The sequence below is a fragment of the Taudactylus pleione genome, unplaced genomic scaffold (genome assembly GCF_031769625.1).
Source record: "Taudactylus pleione unplaced genomic scaffold, aTauple2 ptg000292l, whole genome shotgun sequence".
NCBI lineage: Eukaryota > Metazoa > Chordata > Amphibia > Anura > Myobatrachidae > Taudactylus > Taudactylus pleione.
The window spans coordinates 1,160,413-1,177,406 of NW_028284694.1; the positions used below are offsets into that span (position 1 = coordinate 1,160,413).

General features: G+C 44.1%; 1 protein-coding gene across 1 annotated transcript in view; it reads left to right on the forward strand.

Annotated features, from left to right (window-relative positions):
- The first annotated feature begins 235 nt into the window (after nt 1-235).
- Nucleotides 236-16,994, forward strand: part of GOLGA7B (golgin A7 family member B) — a 61,184-nt gene continuing 44,425 nt past the window's right edge. Inside the window, exon 1 of the mRNA XM_088482770.1 lies at nt 236-686. Within this exon, the coding sequence (XP_088338896.1) occupies nt 678-686 (9 nt within the window). The 5' untranslated portion in view covers nt 236-677. The remainder of the gene's footprint in view (nt 687-16,994) is intronic.

The following is a 16,994-nucleotide window of genomic DNA, read 5'->3' on the forward strand; positions in this document are numbered from 1 at the left end:
TAGTGATGTGTGTGTCACTTCCTGGCTGGTAACAAAAAAATAAAATTGCTATTATTTACACTCAGTACTGGTTTCATATATAAACCTTCTTAAAAGCTCAATGGCATTATCTACCCCCATATGTGTTTGATCCATGCCTATAATTAGGAGTCAGCTGACGTGTCATATAGGTGTCAGGCTGTAGCATGCAGAATCCCAGTCTCCTCCCACGGATACTCCAAGCCCAGCACAAGACAGTGCGGATGTTCTTGGCTGTCACTAGTGGAGCCTTCCCAATTCAGCACCGCGGACAGGGCAGGGAGAGCCCGGCCAGCCTCTTCAGCACCACGGACAGCGACCCGGCTGGCTGATAACTGCTCAGTCCCTTTCAGCACCACGGATAGCGGCGTCAGCGGATCATCCCGGGTGTGCTAAGTGCTCTCTCTACCCCGCATCAGCCCCAAGGCGTCAGATCCCCCGGGTAAGCATCCGACACAAAGCCCTTTAAATCCCAGACGCAGTGTGAGCCAACTCAGACACAAGGAAGACAATCTACAGCTTGTATCATCCAAAGGACGCACATTGGATACAAAGTATCACATACGCCGGGCTCAGAGGAGAGGTGGAAGCCTTATCTCAACCGGATCCTGCACTGGACCCGCAGGCTTCCCTATCTGTGTATCAGACCTGCGCAAAATATGGCCGAGGTAAGAAGTCCCAGTGCTTTTTTTTTTTTTTTTTTTAATCCTTTTAGATGGGGTGTAGTTATCTGCAGAAGCACCATCTAGTTATTCTAATATCAACATGACAGGAAGAGATACATGGTTAGCACGGTGCATTCGAAGTTTTAACTGCTCTCTTTCTATTTCATGGTCCTAGTTTAATCAGTAAAATGAAAAAGTATCTGCACCCCATGGAAATAGCTAATTATTGATATTGGCAATGCTAGTTCAACAATGTAATATTTATAGTACTAGCACCTACCATTAACATCTTTTAAGGCTATTTTTTTTCAATAAAGTGCAACATTCTAACCATGCCCAATAATTGCTTTACTAGGGGCACTTTTAAAATGTGCTGTTGGTGCCTTTGTTTATATGTGTTGTTTATATATGTATAGGTTTGGTTTATATGTGTGCACACCAGGAAAAGACATACTGTATACACTAGCTAAATATTTGGAAGGCCAGAAACTCACACCTGGTTTACAATCTGAAGCACAAATCATGTAATTTTAACAACTTTTGCTTAAATTTTTCCCCTAGAATTGAACTTTTTCCTAAACCTTAATTTGAATAAAGACAGAATTTTGTATTCTTGTATTTCCTGAAATATTTTATAATGGGTTGGTTTTGCGATTCAGCTTAAGCATAGCTGAAGGCTGTAAACTATGTTATGTCTCACTTTCATATATTCATATTTTTTACTTTATAATGTCTACCTTACAATCCATGCTTGTATTTGAGAGATGCCAACTAAAATTTATTACATCAATTTGTTTTGACAAAGTACATAAATAATTTTTAATGACCTTACTAATTACTTTAGTATTATTCCTCTTTCCACCTCACACTCTTCCTTTTAGTCTTGTTTCTTTTTCCTGTTGTACTTTAATGATCTTGGGGGAAGATTTACTAAAACTTCTAAAACATGAGCAGTGGTGCGGCCCATAGCAACCAATCAGATACAAGCTATCATTTCTCAATTGCATTGTAGAAAATGATAGACAGAATCTGATAGATTGCTATAGGTAACACATCACTTGTCTGTTTCAGAAGCTTTAGTAAATTTGCCCCAAGTGTCATCCTATCTTCATACAGTTATGCTCTGAACACATCATGTGTTCCTTTCTCACTATCTCTTCCCTAATGTATGTCACACCTGTCTATCTCCCACTCCCCTTTAGATTGTAAGTTTCGATGAGCAGGGCCCTCTTCCATCATGTGCTGTTTCCTTACTTAAACCCTCATCACCTTCCCACTGCCAACAACAGCACCAAATCTTTGAATTTGGCCATCCCACTGCCTATTTGGGTACTATGACAGCTGCTGCAGCAATGTTTATAAAACTTGTCCATGTCCTGCAATGCTTCGTACTGTAAGTGACTTATTTTCTTGTTCTATTCATACTGTCTCTGTTTACTGTATGTACTCTGTAAGGTGCTGCAGACCCCTTGTGGTGCTATATAAATAAAGGATAATAATAATAATAATAATAATATGATACTTCAGAGTGATTGACTTGACCCTTCTGTATAAAACATGACTAAGAAAACTTTTGAGAAGTTTAATTGTAGTAGACATCCAAAATACTAAAACATTACTATGTAATACCTACGGTCACACAATGATTGAAAAATAATGTCAAAAAATGTCAAATTGTCCCCATCCTATATATTACATGAGGAAAACTATGTAAGATCTAATCTTAGGCTTAATTTCTGATGTTGGGAAAGTTACACAACTGCACCCTACCGATATATTTTATTATAATGAATGGACTAGTCTTCTTCGTAGGTGAATGGAAATGAAGTGAACATACAGTTGAAGATTTATTTTCTACATTAATAAATCATCCACTTTATCCAATTACTGATAATAGACAGACGTAATGAACTACAGTCCTGTATCATTTTATCAAGTGTCAATTTCTTTTATTTGATTTTTACTTCTACTACAAATGTAAAGTTGCTGAGTGTCTTGTGCTGTCAATTACACATACTGTATAGAAGTTGTTACAAGTTGTAACTCAATAAATGGTAACCCTTCAGGCTCCAAGAGACTAATCCAGTATGACTGTTAGGTTTCAGGATAATCAGTGTAGATGAGTGTACAGATGTGTCTTCTTGCATCTTTGCCGCATGGCGCGAGTCGTCACCCACGAACAGGTACACACGCTGTGTTTGCACCCGCGACTCCATAGGATTGCATGGTGCAAACTCAGTGCGCAGCATAGCGTACTGTGGCGCAAGCGGTTAATCGCATGGCGCAATGCATGCCAACATTTGCAGCGCAATCGACAAAAATGCAAGAGGGCACATCTGTAATCGAAAGGAGCATTTATCATAGTAGGATATATGGGTGTCATAGATACCGCATGCTAATTCTAGCTCACTTGTGCCTCAGAAACCAAAGTAACACTTTCTAATGATTTCCGTTGACCTTTATATAATCATTACATCAGCACAATATTATTTTTCTTTGTTCTAGTGTCTTGCGGTATTTCGGCATTTTTTTATTTATTTCTTTTAATGTTAATTTTGATGCTTTTTTTACCAAGGGTAATGCATATACAAGTAAGTGACCTGTTCACCACATGGCAAGAACTCAGCGCACATCTTATATAAGTTACCTAGATGTAGGCAGCGAGTTTAGGCCCTTTATGTTTTCGTTGTTAATATTTTCTCTTATGTTATGTTACACTAAGCAAACCAAGTGACGTTATATGTATAGGGTAAAATCTGTGTATCCCTAACATAAAGTAATTTTTCCATACATAACATGATGATGAATATTTAAGTCGTTGCCTTGGGCAGAAGAGCAGTTATGTCTCTTTGTCAGATGTTGTTTATCCACAGAAATCATATTGTATCTATCTCATTTGTCTTTGATAGCCTCCAGCTGACAAACGGCATGTGCATTGAATAGATTAAATAATTTTTACACTTCATATCCATGAGCCATGTCTTCCAAATACAACAGATATACACATTATTTTCTCTGATATGAATCCAGCCAAATATCATTCTCAAATTCAGTAGCCCAGATTTGGGCACCTCCAGAAGAAGGCATATGGAGAGGATGTTCTTAATATTCCGGGACCTATTTGTGGCTGTATTCATGTAAATGTTGTAATGCTCATCGCTTAGCATTTACAATATGAGTCATGTTCACAGCACACAACAGTGTCAGCAAATAAAATAATGTGGGTGATTCTGAGTGGAGTGAGAATAATTCTATTTTGGTGTTATGAGTGGGAGGACACGTATTCAATGTATCTGAGAATTCTAAATTAGGGGAAAGGGCTTAGGTTCTTTCCTGTGACTCATGCTAGGATGCCTGGCATGTTAACAGGGTACCATTATAATTATTATTAGCATCTCTTTTGTACTCACTGAATAGTTCCTGGAAACATAAAGTCATATGACCTTTACATTAAACTGCTATTTAAAAAACAAGTTTATCTACCACCATATTTATAGTAAAACAGTTCCTTTTGTGTTGGTCAAGGTTATATCTCATTGTCAGGTACACCTGTACCCATCCTATACAGTACATGTGGATCCAGTCAGTTACATAACTAGAGTACTATGAGCTTCTGGGCAAATTGTGCCCCGTATGTTTAAATTAGAGATGTGTGCCAATCCCCTTGTTTTGGTTTTGGATCTGGCTTCATCTTCGTGTTTTGGTTTTGACAAACCCACCACACGTGTTTCGGTGTTGGATTTGAATCTGTATTTTTCTTTAAAAAAAAAGCTAAAATGACGTCATTGTGACCGGTTAGCATGCAATCCAAAACCTCAGTTCTTTTTTTAAATCCGAGTTCTGAACCACGGGGAGTTCTGAACCGGGACTTGGCTCGACTCGTTTGCCCAAAGTGATTTCCAACTCGATCTCTGTTAGACTCAAAATGCCTACATTCGGTTGTTGTCGGTTTTCTGAGAACCAGTCCTGCACACCTCTAGTTTAAAAGTGCGTAATAACACTGTCATCACCGAAGTTGTCGCAGTAACAGATCACGCAAATACCTCCCAAATATAAACCTTCATACAATTGGTGCAAAAATTATATTTTATCAGTTTTATTCTTAAAAATAAAACTAGTACACTAAACACACAAGTCCCTTCCTCTTTCCATACTCTAAGACCATAACCACACTGCATGCTTTACAAACATAGGACACAGCTTCACAACACAAAGTTATGTCCGACCAAGCACAGTGGAGCTACCCATTCATATATGCACACATGGCACAAATGAACACTGCAGATACACAAGATGGTTAGATCCGCTTAGAAAGAGAACACACGCAAATCTATAATACATACACATACATAACTAATCCATATATCCATTACTCCTCACTTTTTCATTTCCATCCAAGCAGTCAATGTGCAGGGGTGTATCTAGGGATCCAAGCGCCCCTGGCAATGTAATGGAATGCCCCCTCCTATGCAGTGCCCCCAGTAGTAACCCTCCAGTAGCAATCCCCCTATGCTGCATTGCCCCCATTAGTAGCCCCCTATACAGTGCCACCAGTAGTGGCCACCCCCCTAAATTACCCCCAGTAGTGGCCACCCCCCTAAATTACCCCCAGTAGTGGCCACCCCTATACAGTGCCCCCAGTAGTGGCCACCCCTATACAGTGGCCACCCCTTTGCAGTGCCCCCAGTAGTTGCCACCCCTATACAGTGCCCCCAGTAGTGGCCACCCCCCTAAATTGTCCCCAGTAGTGGCCACCCATATACAGAGCCGCCAGTAGCAGGCACCTCCCCATAAAGTGCCCCAGTAGCAGCCACCCCCCATTTCAGTGCCCCCAGTAGTGGCCACCCCCCTAAATTGCCCCCAGTAGTGGCCTCCCCTATAGAGTGCCCCCGGTAGTGGCCACTCCTATAGAGAGCCCCCTGTAGTGGGCACCCCACCATAAATTGCCCCCAGTAGCGGCCACCCCCTATTTCAGTGCCACCCCTACACACACACACATACAAAGAAAAAAAAAAAAAACTTACCTGATCCTTGCTCCTGATGCGACCGCCGCTGTCTGCTCAGTCCCGCCCTCTCTTCTCCTGTATGGGAGAGACATCATACGTCATGTCTCTCCCATCACATGCTGCAGAGGGAGCCGGAAGACGGAGCTCATTAGCTCCAGCCGGCTCCCTCCACGGACAACGCAGCAGCTAATGAGAGTCTGTCTGACTCTCATTAGCTGGCTGTTATTACAAACTAGGGGTGTGCACCGGCCACTTTTCGTGTTTTGTGTTTTGGTTTTGGATCTGGATCTTTCTTCGTGTTTTGGATCTGGATTTGTTTTGCCAAAACCACCCTTCCGTGTTTTGGGTTCTGAGTTTTGTGTTTTGGATCTGTATTTTTTTTTAAAAAAGCATAAAAACAGCTAAAGTCACAGAATTTGTGGGTTTTTCTTCTCCTATGCTATTATTAACCTCAATAACCTTAATTTCCACTCATTTCCAGTCTATTCTGAACACCTCACACCTCACAATAGTGTTTTTATATCCAAAAGGTTGCACCGAGGTAGCTGGATGACTATGCTAAGAGATACGAGTGGGCGGCAAAAACACGTGGTCCATCTAGGAGTGACACTGCAGTGGCAGACAGGATGGCAGTTTGAAAAACTAGGCCCCAAACAGTACATAATTCAAAGAAAAAAAAGAGGTGCAAGATGGAATTGTCCTTGGGCCCTCTCACCCACCCTTATGTTGTATAAACAGGACATGCACACTTTAACAAACCAAACATTTCAGCGCCAGGGTCTGCCACACGACTGTGGCTGAAATGATTGGTTCATTGGGGCCCCACAAAACAAGCTGGCAATTAATCTGTCCCTACACAAACTGGCTCTACGGGGGCAAGATGTCGTCCTCATCCTCCTCATCCACCGATTCCTCACCCTCTTCAGTGTTGTGTACATCCTCATCCTCACAAAGTATTAATTCGTCCCCGCTGGAATCCACAACCACAGGTCCCTCTGTACGTTCTGGAGGCTGGTCTCCCTGGAAGAGTTGATAATTCATTTTATGAACATCATCTCCACATTTTGTGGAAGCAACCTCCTACGCCTTTCGCTGACAAGGTTCCCGGCTGCACTAAACACTCTTTCGGAGTACACACTGGAGGGGGGGCAACTCAGGTAAAATAGAGCCAGTTTGTACAGGGACCTCCAAATTGCTTCTTTTTCCTGCCAGTACAGGTACGGACTGTCTGACATGCCTACTTGGATGCTGTCACCGATGTAATCCTTTAACACACAGACGCACGCTTGTCGCTGCTGCTTTAAGGATACAGGTGCGGCTACAGCCCACACATTTCACAAAGACAGAAAAAAAAGAAGAATATTTTTATTGTTTGTGAAGCGTACTTTGAGGGTTACACCACCCTTTAACAGACAGATGCATGCTTGTCGCTGCTGCTTTGAGGATGCAAGTGCAGCTACAGCCCACACAATTCACAAAGACAGAAAAAAAAGAATTTTTTTATTGTTTGTGGAACGCACTTTGAGGGTTACACCACCCTTTAACAGACAGACGCACGCTTGTCGCTGCTGCTTTAAGGATGCAGGTGCGGCTACAGCCCACACATTTCACAAAGACAGAAAAAAAAAGAATATTTTTATTGTTTGTGGAGTGCACTTTGAGGGTTACACCACCCTTTAACAGACAGACGCACGCTTGTCGCTGCTGCTTTAAGGATGCAGGTGCGGCTACAGCCCACACATTTCACAAAGACAGAAAAAAAAAGAATATTTTTATTGTTTGTGGAGTGCACTTTGAGGGTTACACCACCCTTTAACAGACAGACGCACGCTTGTCGCTGCTGCTTTGAGGATGCAAGTGCGGCTACAGCCCACACAATTCACAAAGACAGAAAAAAAAAGAATATTTTTATTGTTTGTGGAGTACACTTTGAGGGTGTCACCACCCTTTAACAGACAGACGCACGCTTGTCGCTGCTGCTTTGAGGACGCAAGTGCGGCTACAGCCCACACAATTCACAAAGACAGAAAAAAAAGAACAATTTTTTTATTGTTTGTGGAGCGCACTTTGAGGGTTACACCACCCTTTAACAGACAGACGCACACTTGTCGCTGCTGCTTTGAGGATGCAAGTGCGGCTACAGCCCACACAATTCACAAAGACAGAAAAAAAAAGAAGAATTTTTTTATTGTTTGTGGAGTGCACTTTGAGGGTTACACCACCCTTTAACAGACAGACGGATGCTTGTCGCTGGTGCTTTGAGGATGCAGGTGGAATCTAGACGGGATTTGGAACCGGGGACACACTACCTCCATCAACTGTCTAAATCCCACTGCACTAATGGCGGATACCGGACGCACGTCTAACACCAACATAGCAGTCAAGGCCTCAGTTATACATTTTGCTTCAGGATGACTGCTGTCGTACTTCATCCTCATCGCTAGGGACTGTTGGAGGGTCAATTGTTTAGTAAAAGTAGTGGTGTTCCTACTTCCTCTCTGGGATGATGAACAACTCCCAGCAGCAGCAACAGCACTAGGAGGAAGTGGTTCTTGATCTTTCCCTATTTTATTTTTATTGGAGAAAGTTTGGTCCTCCATTTATGTTATATTGATATATATGTGCGGCTAAGGCGCACACAAACACAGAAAATATTTTTTTATTTTTGCTGGAGAGTAGTGCACTTTGTGGGTTACACCACCCTTTAAGAAATGAGCCAGCCGGCTCTTTACTTATGGGACACAGGCGCACGCTTGGCGCTGCTCCTTTGTTGATGCACGTGCAGCCACAGTGCACACAATTCATAAACACAGAAAATATTTTTTTATTTGGTTTGGACTGGAGTGTACTTTGGGGGTTACAGCACCCTTTAACGGTCAAGCCTGCCGGCCCTTTACTTATGACACAGGCGCACACTTGACACTACTTTGTTGATGCACGTGCGGCTACTGCGCACACAATTCACAAACACAGAAAATATTTTTTTATTTGGTTTGGAGTGGACTTTGGGGGTTACAGCACCCTTTAACAGTCAAGCCAGCCGGCCCTTTACTTATGACACAGGCGCACTCTTGGCACTACTTTGTTGATACACGTGCGGCTACTGCGCACACAATTCACAAACACAGAAAATATTTTTCTATTTGGTTTGGAGTGTACTTTGGGGGTTACAGCACCCTTTAACGGTCAAGCCAGCCGGCTCTTTACTTATGACACAGGCGCACGCTTGGCACTACTTTGTTGATGCACGTGCGGCTACTGCGCACACAATTCACAAACACAGAAAATATTTTTTTATTTGGTTTGGACTGGAGTGTACTTTGGGGGTTACAGCACCCTTTAACGGTCAAGCCAGCCGGCCCTTTACTTATGACACAGGCGCACGCTTGGCACTACTTTGTTGATGCACGAGCGGCTACTGCGCACACAATTCACAAACACAGAAAATATTTTTTTATTTGGTTTGGAGTGTACTTTGGGGGTTACAGCACCCTTTAACGGTCAAGCCAGCCGGCCCTTTACTTATGACACAGGCGCACGCTTGGCACTACTTTGTTGATGCATGTGCGGCTACTGCGCACACAATTCACAAACACAGAAAAAATATTTTTTGTTTTAGCACTTGGGGGGAGCACCCCTGACGGACAGAGCACCCCCTGGACAACACTACAGCACCCCTTTAGGACTGGGACACTGCACAGGATTTTGAAGTGGACACAGCCCCTATGGACAACTGACTGCACAACACAGTCCAGCCAGCCCCTATGGACTTTGAAGTAGTGGACACAGCCCCTATTAACAACAGCAGCACAGCACAACACAGCCAGCCCCTATGGACTTTGAAGTAGTGGACACAGCCCCTATGGACAACAGCAGCACAGCGCAGCATAGCACAGCACAACACTACTCTGCACTACACTACACTACACAGCCCAGCCAGCCCTAACTCCCACCCTCCCTCTTCACTGTCCACAGCCGAGTGAGAAAATGGCGCCGACGCGGGTACCTTATATAGGATCCAAAACCCGCGAGACCCGGAAGGCGGGATGATGACGTTTTGCCTCGATTTCAGATCCGAGTCAGGCGGGAAAAGTCGAGCCTGACTCGGATCGGCCTCGGATCGGGGGGGGGGTCGGGGGGTTTCGGATTTCAGAAATCCAAACCGCTCACCCCTATTACAAACACACAGCCGCCGCTGGCGGCTGTGTGTTTGTAAACTGTGTAGGGCAGATCGCTCTCACTGTAGTCTTCTCTACACTTGTGGGGCAGAGGGACTTGTCCACCCCTTGGCTACTGGTGGCACTGTTGGGTGGCGCCCCCCCTTAGGTCGGCGCCCCTGGCGAGTGCCATCCTGGCCAATGGGTAGATACGCCGCTGTCGATCTGTACCCAGTGATTTTAGTTTTCTACTATGTCCATTATCTTTAACTTCTGAATGTAAGGGTGCAGGAATAAGACAGCTTAAAGCCTCCCTCATTGGGATGGTTTGAGTCACCATCGGGGTGTCAAGACCTACTGTGGCTAATTTTTCAGAACAAACAGACATACAGTTCTTGCAATGCAGCAAGCATGCCACTGGCAGAATTATCCATAAAATCAGCCAATACCAGCACATTCCTATAGTTGTACAGATATAAAGTCATTTACTAACCAGAAAACTGGACTTTGCAGCATATACATTTTTGTGTGTACAGTATGGGCAAATGCAGCTATTAGACTACAATACACATGTTGTACATCTGGGAGATCATTTAGAGTTGGATGTACAGTAACTGCAAGTGGCTGCTTTTTCCCCCAAAACCTTTTCTTTTTAAGTGCACATGCGATACAATTTGCGTTGTGGTTCTTTTGCCCTAATGACTCACTTAGCACCTACTGCTCCATGGGGGTCTGGACTGGGGTTGGAAGGGGCATGTACTGTAGATGCCGCCGAAGCACAGTAAGGGGGCGTTGCTGCAAAATGCAACAGGAACAAATGCACCTGTTTCAAGGGCAGGTGGGTTCTTGACCTATGGTGCAAGGATAAGGCTGCTACAGTATGTTTATCAGTTTGGAGTTTGGACTTTAAAAAAGTTAACATACTGTGCGGTATATTCACCTCTTGGACTCTATGTGACTTGGGTGCTTATTACAGTACCTACACTTTTTGGCCACTTACTGTAATGTGCAGAAATTGTGTGCTTAGTTTTTGCCTATGTTGTGTGCTCTCAGTGAAGCCCCAAGAAGTGTGTGTTATGTTACCAAAAAAAATAGGAATAAAAATACAAATATAGTGTACACTGGGCCTGAGTAATCAAGGATTGCAACTGCAACTACGATTGTTGCGTACTGCGCATACATTGCAGTGTACGTGCGCGAAGGACACACTGAAATTACGCAGAGCATGGGAAGCCATCACAGAGTGATTGACAGGCAGTGCGCATTTGGGGGTGGTGACAGGGGGGTGGTCGGAAAAACGCAGGCGCACCTGTCCGTTTGAACTCTGCTGCATGGGCGTGCATAAATTATCCAGTGCGATTGCATACTCAGTTTGAGTACTCACTGCGTGCAAAGGGGTTAGCAATTTCTAAATGAGGTCAGAGCTGCTGTAACTCTGCAGGAGGGGCCGATGGTACTTGATGTTACCATGGTTTATGGAGGTTTGCAAGGTATTACGGATGTGAGATAGCGGTAGTGGGTGGCAGTGGGCGTCTTTATGCTGGCAGTGCAACGGCATTCTGATAGCACTCAGCATACTGTACTTTCGCAGCAGACCTGCGTGTGATTATGGAGCTGCGATCGCAATAGCAATCTGTAATGAATCAGGCCAACTGTGCGAGTCCAGTAACATACACTCAATATGATATACGGTATGCTCGCAGATTCTTAGGTGTAATCGAGCCTTTGCTAATCATTGCACTGGACCCCCACCCCCCATTTGATCCCAATATCTTTTAGGAACTTATTGGTCGCTCTGCATACTCCAACCTTCATTGGGCCTTTTTTCATTGGCGCAAGTTATCTTCACTTCTCATTGGCACAGTGAAGCCACGCCTCTCTCCGTATTCCTGGCGCATCTGCTCCTGCTAATTGCAGGGGGAGATATACGCATTTTGCTACCTATGCAGAACATTTCACATTTGCAGCGATTCTGTATTGTTAGCAAAATGCAATATTTTTTTTTTTTGGGGAGGGGGGGGTTGCTTTTGCATTGACTTTTGCATCCAGCTCTGCATGATGTCCTAGTTGTGTGCCCCATATTCACTTTTTAGTAGTGCGTCCATGTAGATACCCGGCACCACCATTTGGAGGAATGCACCCCCTATAGAAATGGGCATTCTAGCAAATATAAAAATGGTCATTAAAGGTCTTCTATCTTTTTATTCACACCTTTTCAATTTCTCTCTTGGGGGAGATGTACTAAGCCTTTTAGAGAGATAAAGTAGAGAGAGATAAAGTAGAGAGAGATAAAGTACCAACCAATCAGCTCCTATCTTCACTTTACAGGCTGTGCTAGAAAAATGTCAGAAGCTGAGTTGTTGATACTTTCTCTCTCTCCAAGGCTTGATACATCTCACCCTTAATATACTACTTGTTGCTGCCTCATTTTATGTACTTAACAAGTTAAGACATTAAGGGGACATTAGGCATTTAAGGGAAATTGAGAGATTAAAAGGACATTGTATTTTGTAATGTCTGTACTATTTGGCTATTCTTTGGCTTTCCTGTATATGGGGCCTCATTCAGCACGGATCACACCCGCTCGTTGCGAAATTATGCAAATGAATGCGATCGCAGTGCAATCGCAGCACTATACCAAGACGCCCAACACTGTATAAAGCGGCCCACTTCCCATTACGTACTGTACATCTGCAAGTCAGCAAGAACATTGGTAACATCGGTAACATTGGACCCATATGCAGAGTTGCTGACCCTGACTCACAAACTGCAAAATTTCCTGTCGCCATCTAGACGTCTGGCTGCGTATGCCATAGCAGGGGTTTAGTTATGCCAACCCCTGTAACGGTGTTCAAACGCACAGACACGCCTACGTTCCTACGACCACTCCCCCTCTCCACCCCCAAAAGGTGATTCATGTTAATCACTCTGCGATGGCTCTGCGTATCCGCTGCATTTGCTTTCATGATCGCAGCAGCCGGTTCGCATGCACGTGTGCAGATTGCAAACATCGACCGGGAGCGTGCGTCCGCAGACTTGCGATCCAAGATGAATGAGGCCCATACAGTAGTACATCCGGCTGATTTAAAAATAGTGGCTGATGCCCAATCTCCAACAACTCTGAGAATGCAGAAAGACCAGTCATGTTTAGAGATGTGCGTGGGCCCTGGGTTTTGGGTTTGGCAAAACCACCCTCAAATGTTTTGCTTCAGATTCGGTTTTGGATTGCTTTAAAATTGATAAAAACAGCTAAAATCATGTAACTTTGACATGTTTATTTATACCAGGGTAACAAAAAATCTAATAGGACGCGCTGTCACAAAGCACCTGGTATAAAGGGTAGTCACTACCTAACACAGTAAATCAAAACATAAAAAACACAGAAATACCAGCGCTAAAGTAAAAGGATGGACGGTTTAAATATTTAACAGTTGAATTGCATTTATTCATAAAAAAGAAATATGTACATTGTACCACATATCATATATAAAAAATGCTAGTGCCCTTATAAAGAATCCAGTAGGATATATACGTAATTAAACATATGTCTCTGTTCCTGTATGGTCAAAGCAGGACCTAGGACTCCCTCCACTGTATCCAATATTGGAGAGTATTAAGCAGCAGGTTATTATTGAATGGTGGGTAAATTGATTCCAACACAGTCCTTAGCATCGAAGGAGCAAGTAAAATAGGCTGTATATAATCCACCTGTATTGTCTCCAACGCTGCACTCAGTCATAGGGAGGATGAAAAAGTCCAAATTATAGTCCAGTTGATCCCAGGTTCCAGAAAAATCACCTCAACGCTTTTCACTGGGTAAAGAGGCACCCAGCTTCTTCAGGAGTATGTATGTTTGGATAACTGAAGGTGGCTTAAATACCTTTAGACAATTAATCAATTGGTGACAGTTGTGGTAAATGATAATGAAAAATCCATCCATAAAATACAATTAAAATTCACTGTCCAGAGATGGATCTGCTGTCATCACTGGGTGGGTAGCGGGCACGTGGCGGGGGCACGCTGGAAATGTGAGAGTTAACGGCGGCAAGACTCGGTGAAGATAGCTGGTATGGTAGCAGGCCTGGATCTGAGAGGATCAACCATTCTGCAGAGTTTGGCTTATATTAGCCAGCCAGAGGGGGCGGGGTGATTAAATGGCGAGCCCTGATTGGCTCGCAGCAGCCATCTAGAATTTAAAAAATGATGCTGAGGCGCCATTTTTTAAATTGGAACTTCGGTCACCACTTTCCAAGGAATTCCAGCCTTGGGCTGACTAGTTTAAGGGTGGTTAATTTGATGGCAGAGGGCCCCACATTAAGTGTACCCCCTGCTATGGCATTATCCCTCTGGCTGGTTCAGCCTGTTGCTGGTTACTCTTAAATAGGGGGAAACCTTTGGGGGTTTTTTAGGGGTGGAGGGTGTTACAGGAGACCCGATTCGGGACTTATTTCTACTCAGAACCCCAAAAGTGATCCAAGCTAGGACTCGATTATACTCAGCACCCCTAAGTTCGGTTGCATAGGTTCAGGAAAAGCCAAAGCCGCAAATCTCTAGTCATTTTACAATCATCTAACTGTCCAGTCATTAAACCAAAAACAGCCCCCCTGGTAGGTCAGCCCGCGCCACTTGAAGCTCATTGAGAGGTCTTTTTCCAATACAATTTTTTTTCTTTGCATTTGGATGTACAGTAGCATGCAGCAATGTACTGCATTCAACACAGTGGCGTCACTTACCTGAAATGCACCTGGAGCGGTGGTCGGTCCGGGGTCCATGTTCTCTTAGCCGGAGGAAGGGGCTTATCGGGATGAAGCCACGCCCACTTATGTTTGACCCTCTTTTATGTGTCTATCTCTTCGCTGTTATCTGTCTGTTTGTCCCTCTCTGTCATCTGTCTGTCTCATCTCTCTTATCTGTCTGTCTGTTCCCTCTCTGTTATCTGTCTGTCCCCCTCTATCATCTGTCTGTCTGGCTGCCCCCTCTATAATCTGTCTCATCTCTCTTTTCTGTCCGTTTGTCTCCTCTTTCTTATCTGTCTGTCTCATCTCTATTATCGCGGGACTCGGGCGGAAGGGGGCGTGTCTTCATCACATGGAGCCACATCCACTTATATTTTGCTCTCTTGGTCATGCCCCCCGTCCTCTGCAACCAATGGGCAGGGGAGAGGCTAGGGGATGCTTGTGCTGCTCCGCTGAGTAATCCCAGCTCAGCGCAGCAGCACTGCTGGACAGCCAACAGCCTCTCCCCTCTCACGAGTGTTGCTGCAGCTGCTCGGTGACACCATCTGAGGGTGTGACACCAAAATAGCAGAGCAGCTCTGCTAATCTGGTGTCACCCCCTCGAATGGTGTCACCCGGTGCGGCCCACACCCTCTGCACCCCCCTTGTTTCGCCAGTGCTTCAACAAGATACACATGGATGTATCCAGGCCTCCTTTCCCTTTTTAATCAGAGGGAACACAATTGTGCAACACTCCCATTATGTTTTTGCACTAAGATATAATTCATGTGCGTCACAAAAATCTGGTCATAACATAGCAAAAGTGGAATAAACATTGTCTGCACTGGGTCTTATTCAGGCTTGCCTACCCTCCAGATTTGGCCAGGAGCCTCCCAAATATCGGGTGCCGCTCCCGACCCCCCCGGAAAGGCAGGCAAGCCTCCCGGCCACCGGCTGCCCCCCCGACTACCTACTAGACACCCCCGCAGCGGGGGGGCCCGATGACGTGATTTGCGCTGAATTGCGTCATCGTGGCTCCGCCCCCTGCTTCACAATGCCTTCCTTTTTGCACATTGAACAATCAGTTAGCAATATGTTTTTAAGTAAAATCCAGTACAAAGGATCTATGTGAATAAACAAGTCCTGTTCAGTTATACAGTCAGGTGCATAAATATTGGGACATTGACAGAATTTTTCAGATTTTTTTTGAGGGTAATTAGATCCAAATCAGGTGAACGGTGTAGGAATTACAATGGTTTCTATATGTGCCTCCCACTTTTTAAGGGGCCAAAAGTAATGGGACTATCAACTCAAAAGCTATTTCATGGACAGGTTTGGGCTATTCCCTCATTATTTCATTATCTATTAAGCAGGTAAAAGGTCTGGAGTTGATTCTAGGTGTGATATTTGCATTTGGAATTAGTTGCTGTCGACTCTCAATATGAGATCCAAAGAGCTGTCACTATCAGTGAAGCAAGCCATCATTAGGCTGAAAAGTCAAAACAAACCCATCAGAGAGATCGCAAAAACATTAGGTGTGGCCAAATCAACTGTTTGGAACATTCTTAAAAAGAAAGAATGCACCGGAGAGCTCAGCAACACCAAAAGACCCGGAAGACCACGGAAGACAACTGTGGTGGATGACAGAAGAATTATTTCCCTGGTGAAGGAAAACCCGTTCACAACAGTTGGCCAAATCAAGAACACTCTCCAGGAGGTAGGTGTATATGTGTCAAAGTCAACAATCAAGAGAAGACTTCACAAGAGTGAATATAAAGGTTTCACCACAAGATGTAAACCATTGGTGAACCACAAAAACAGGAAGACCAGATTAGAGTTTGCTAAACAACATCTAAAAAAGCCATTACAGTTCTGGAACAACATCCTATGGACAGATGAGACATAGATCAACTTGTACCAGAGTGATGGGAAGAGAAGAGTATGGAGAAGGAAAGGAACTGCTCATGATCCAAAACATACCACCTCATCAGTGAAGCATAGTGGTGGTAGTGTCATGGCATGGGCATGTATGGCTGCCAATGGAACAGGTTCCCTTGTATTTATTGATGATGTGACTGCTGACAAAAGCAGCAGAATAAATTCTGAAGTGTTTCGGGCAATATTATATGCTCATATTCAGTCAAATGCTTCAGAACTCATTGGACGGCGCTTCACAGTGCAGATGGACAATGACCCGAAGCATACTGCAAAAGCAACCAAAGAGTTTTTTAAGGCTAAAAAGTGGAATGTTATGCAATGGCCAAGTCAATCCCCTGACCTGAATCCGATTGAGCATGCATTTCACTTGATGAAGACAAAACTGAAGGGAAAATGCCCCAAGAACAAGCAGGAACTGAAGACATTTGCAGTAGAGGCCTGGCAGAGCATCACCAGGGATGAAACCCACCGTCTGGTGATGTCTATGCGTTCCAG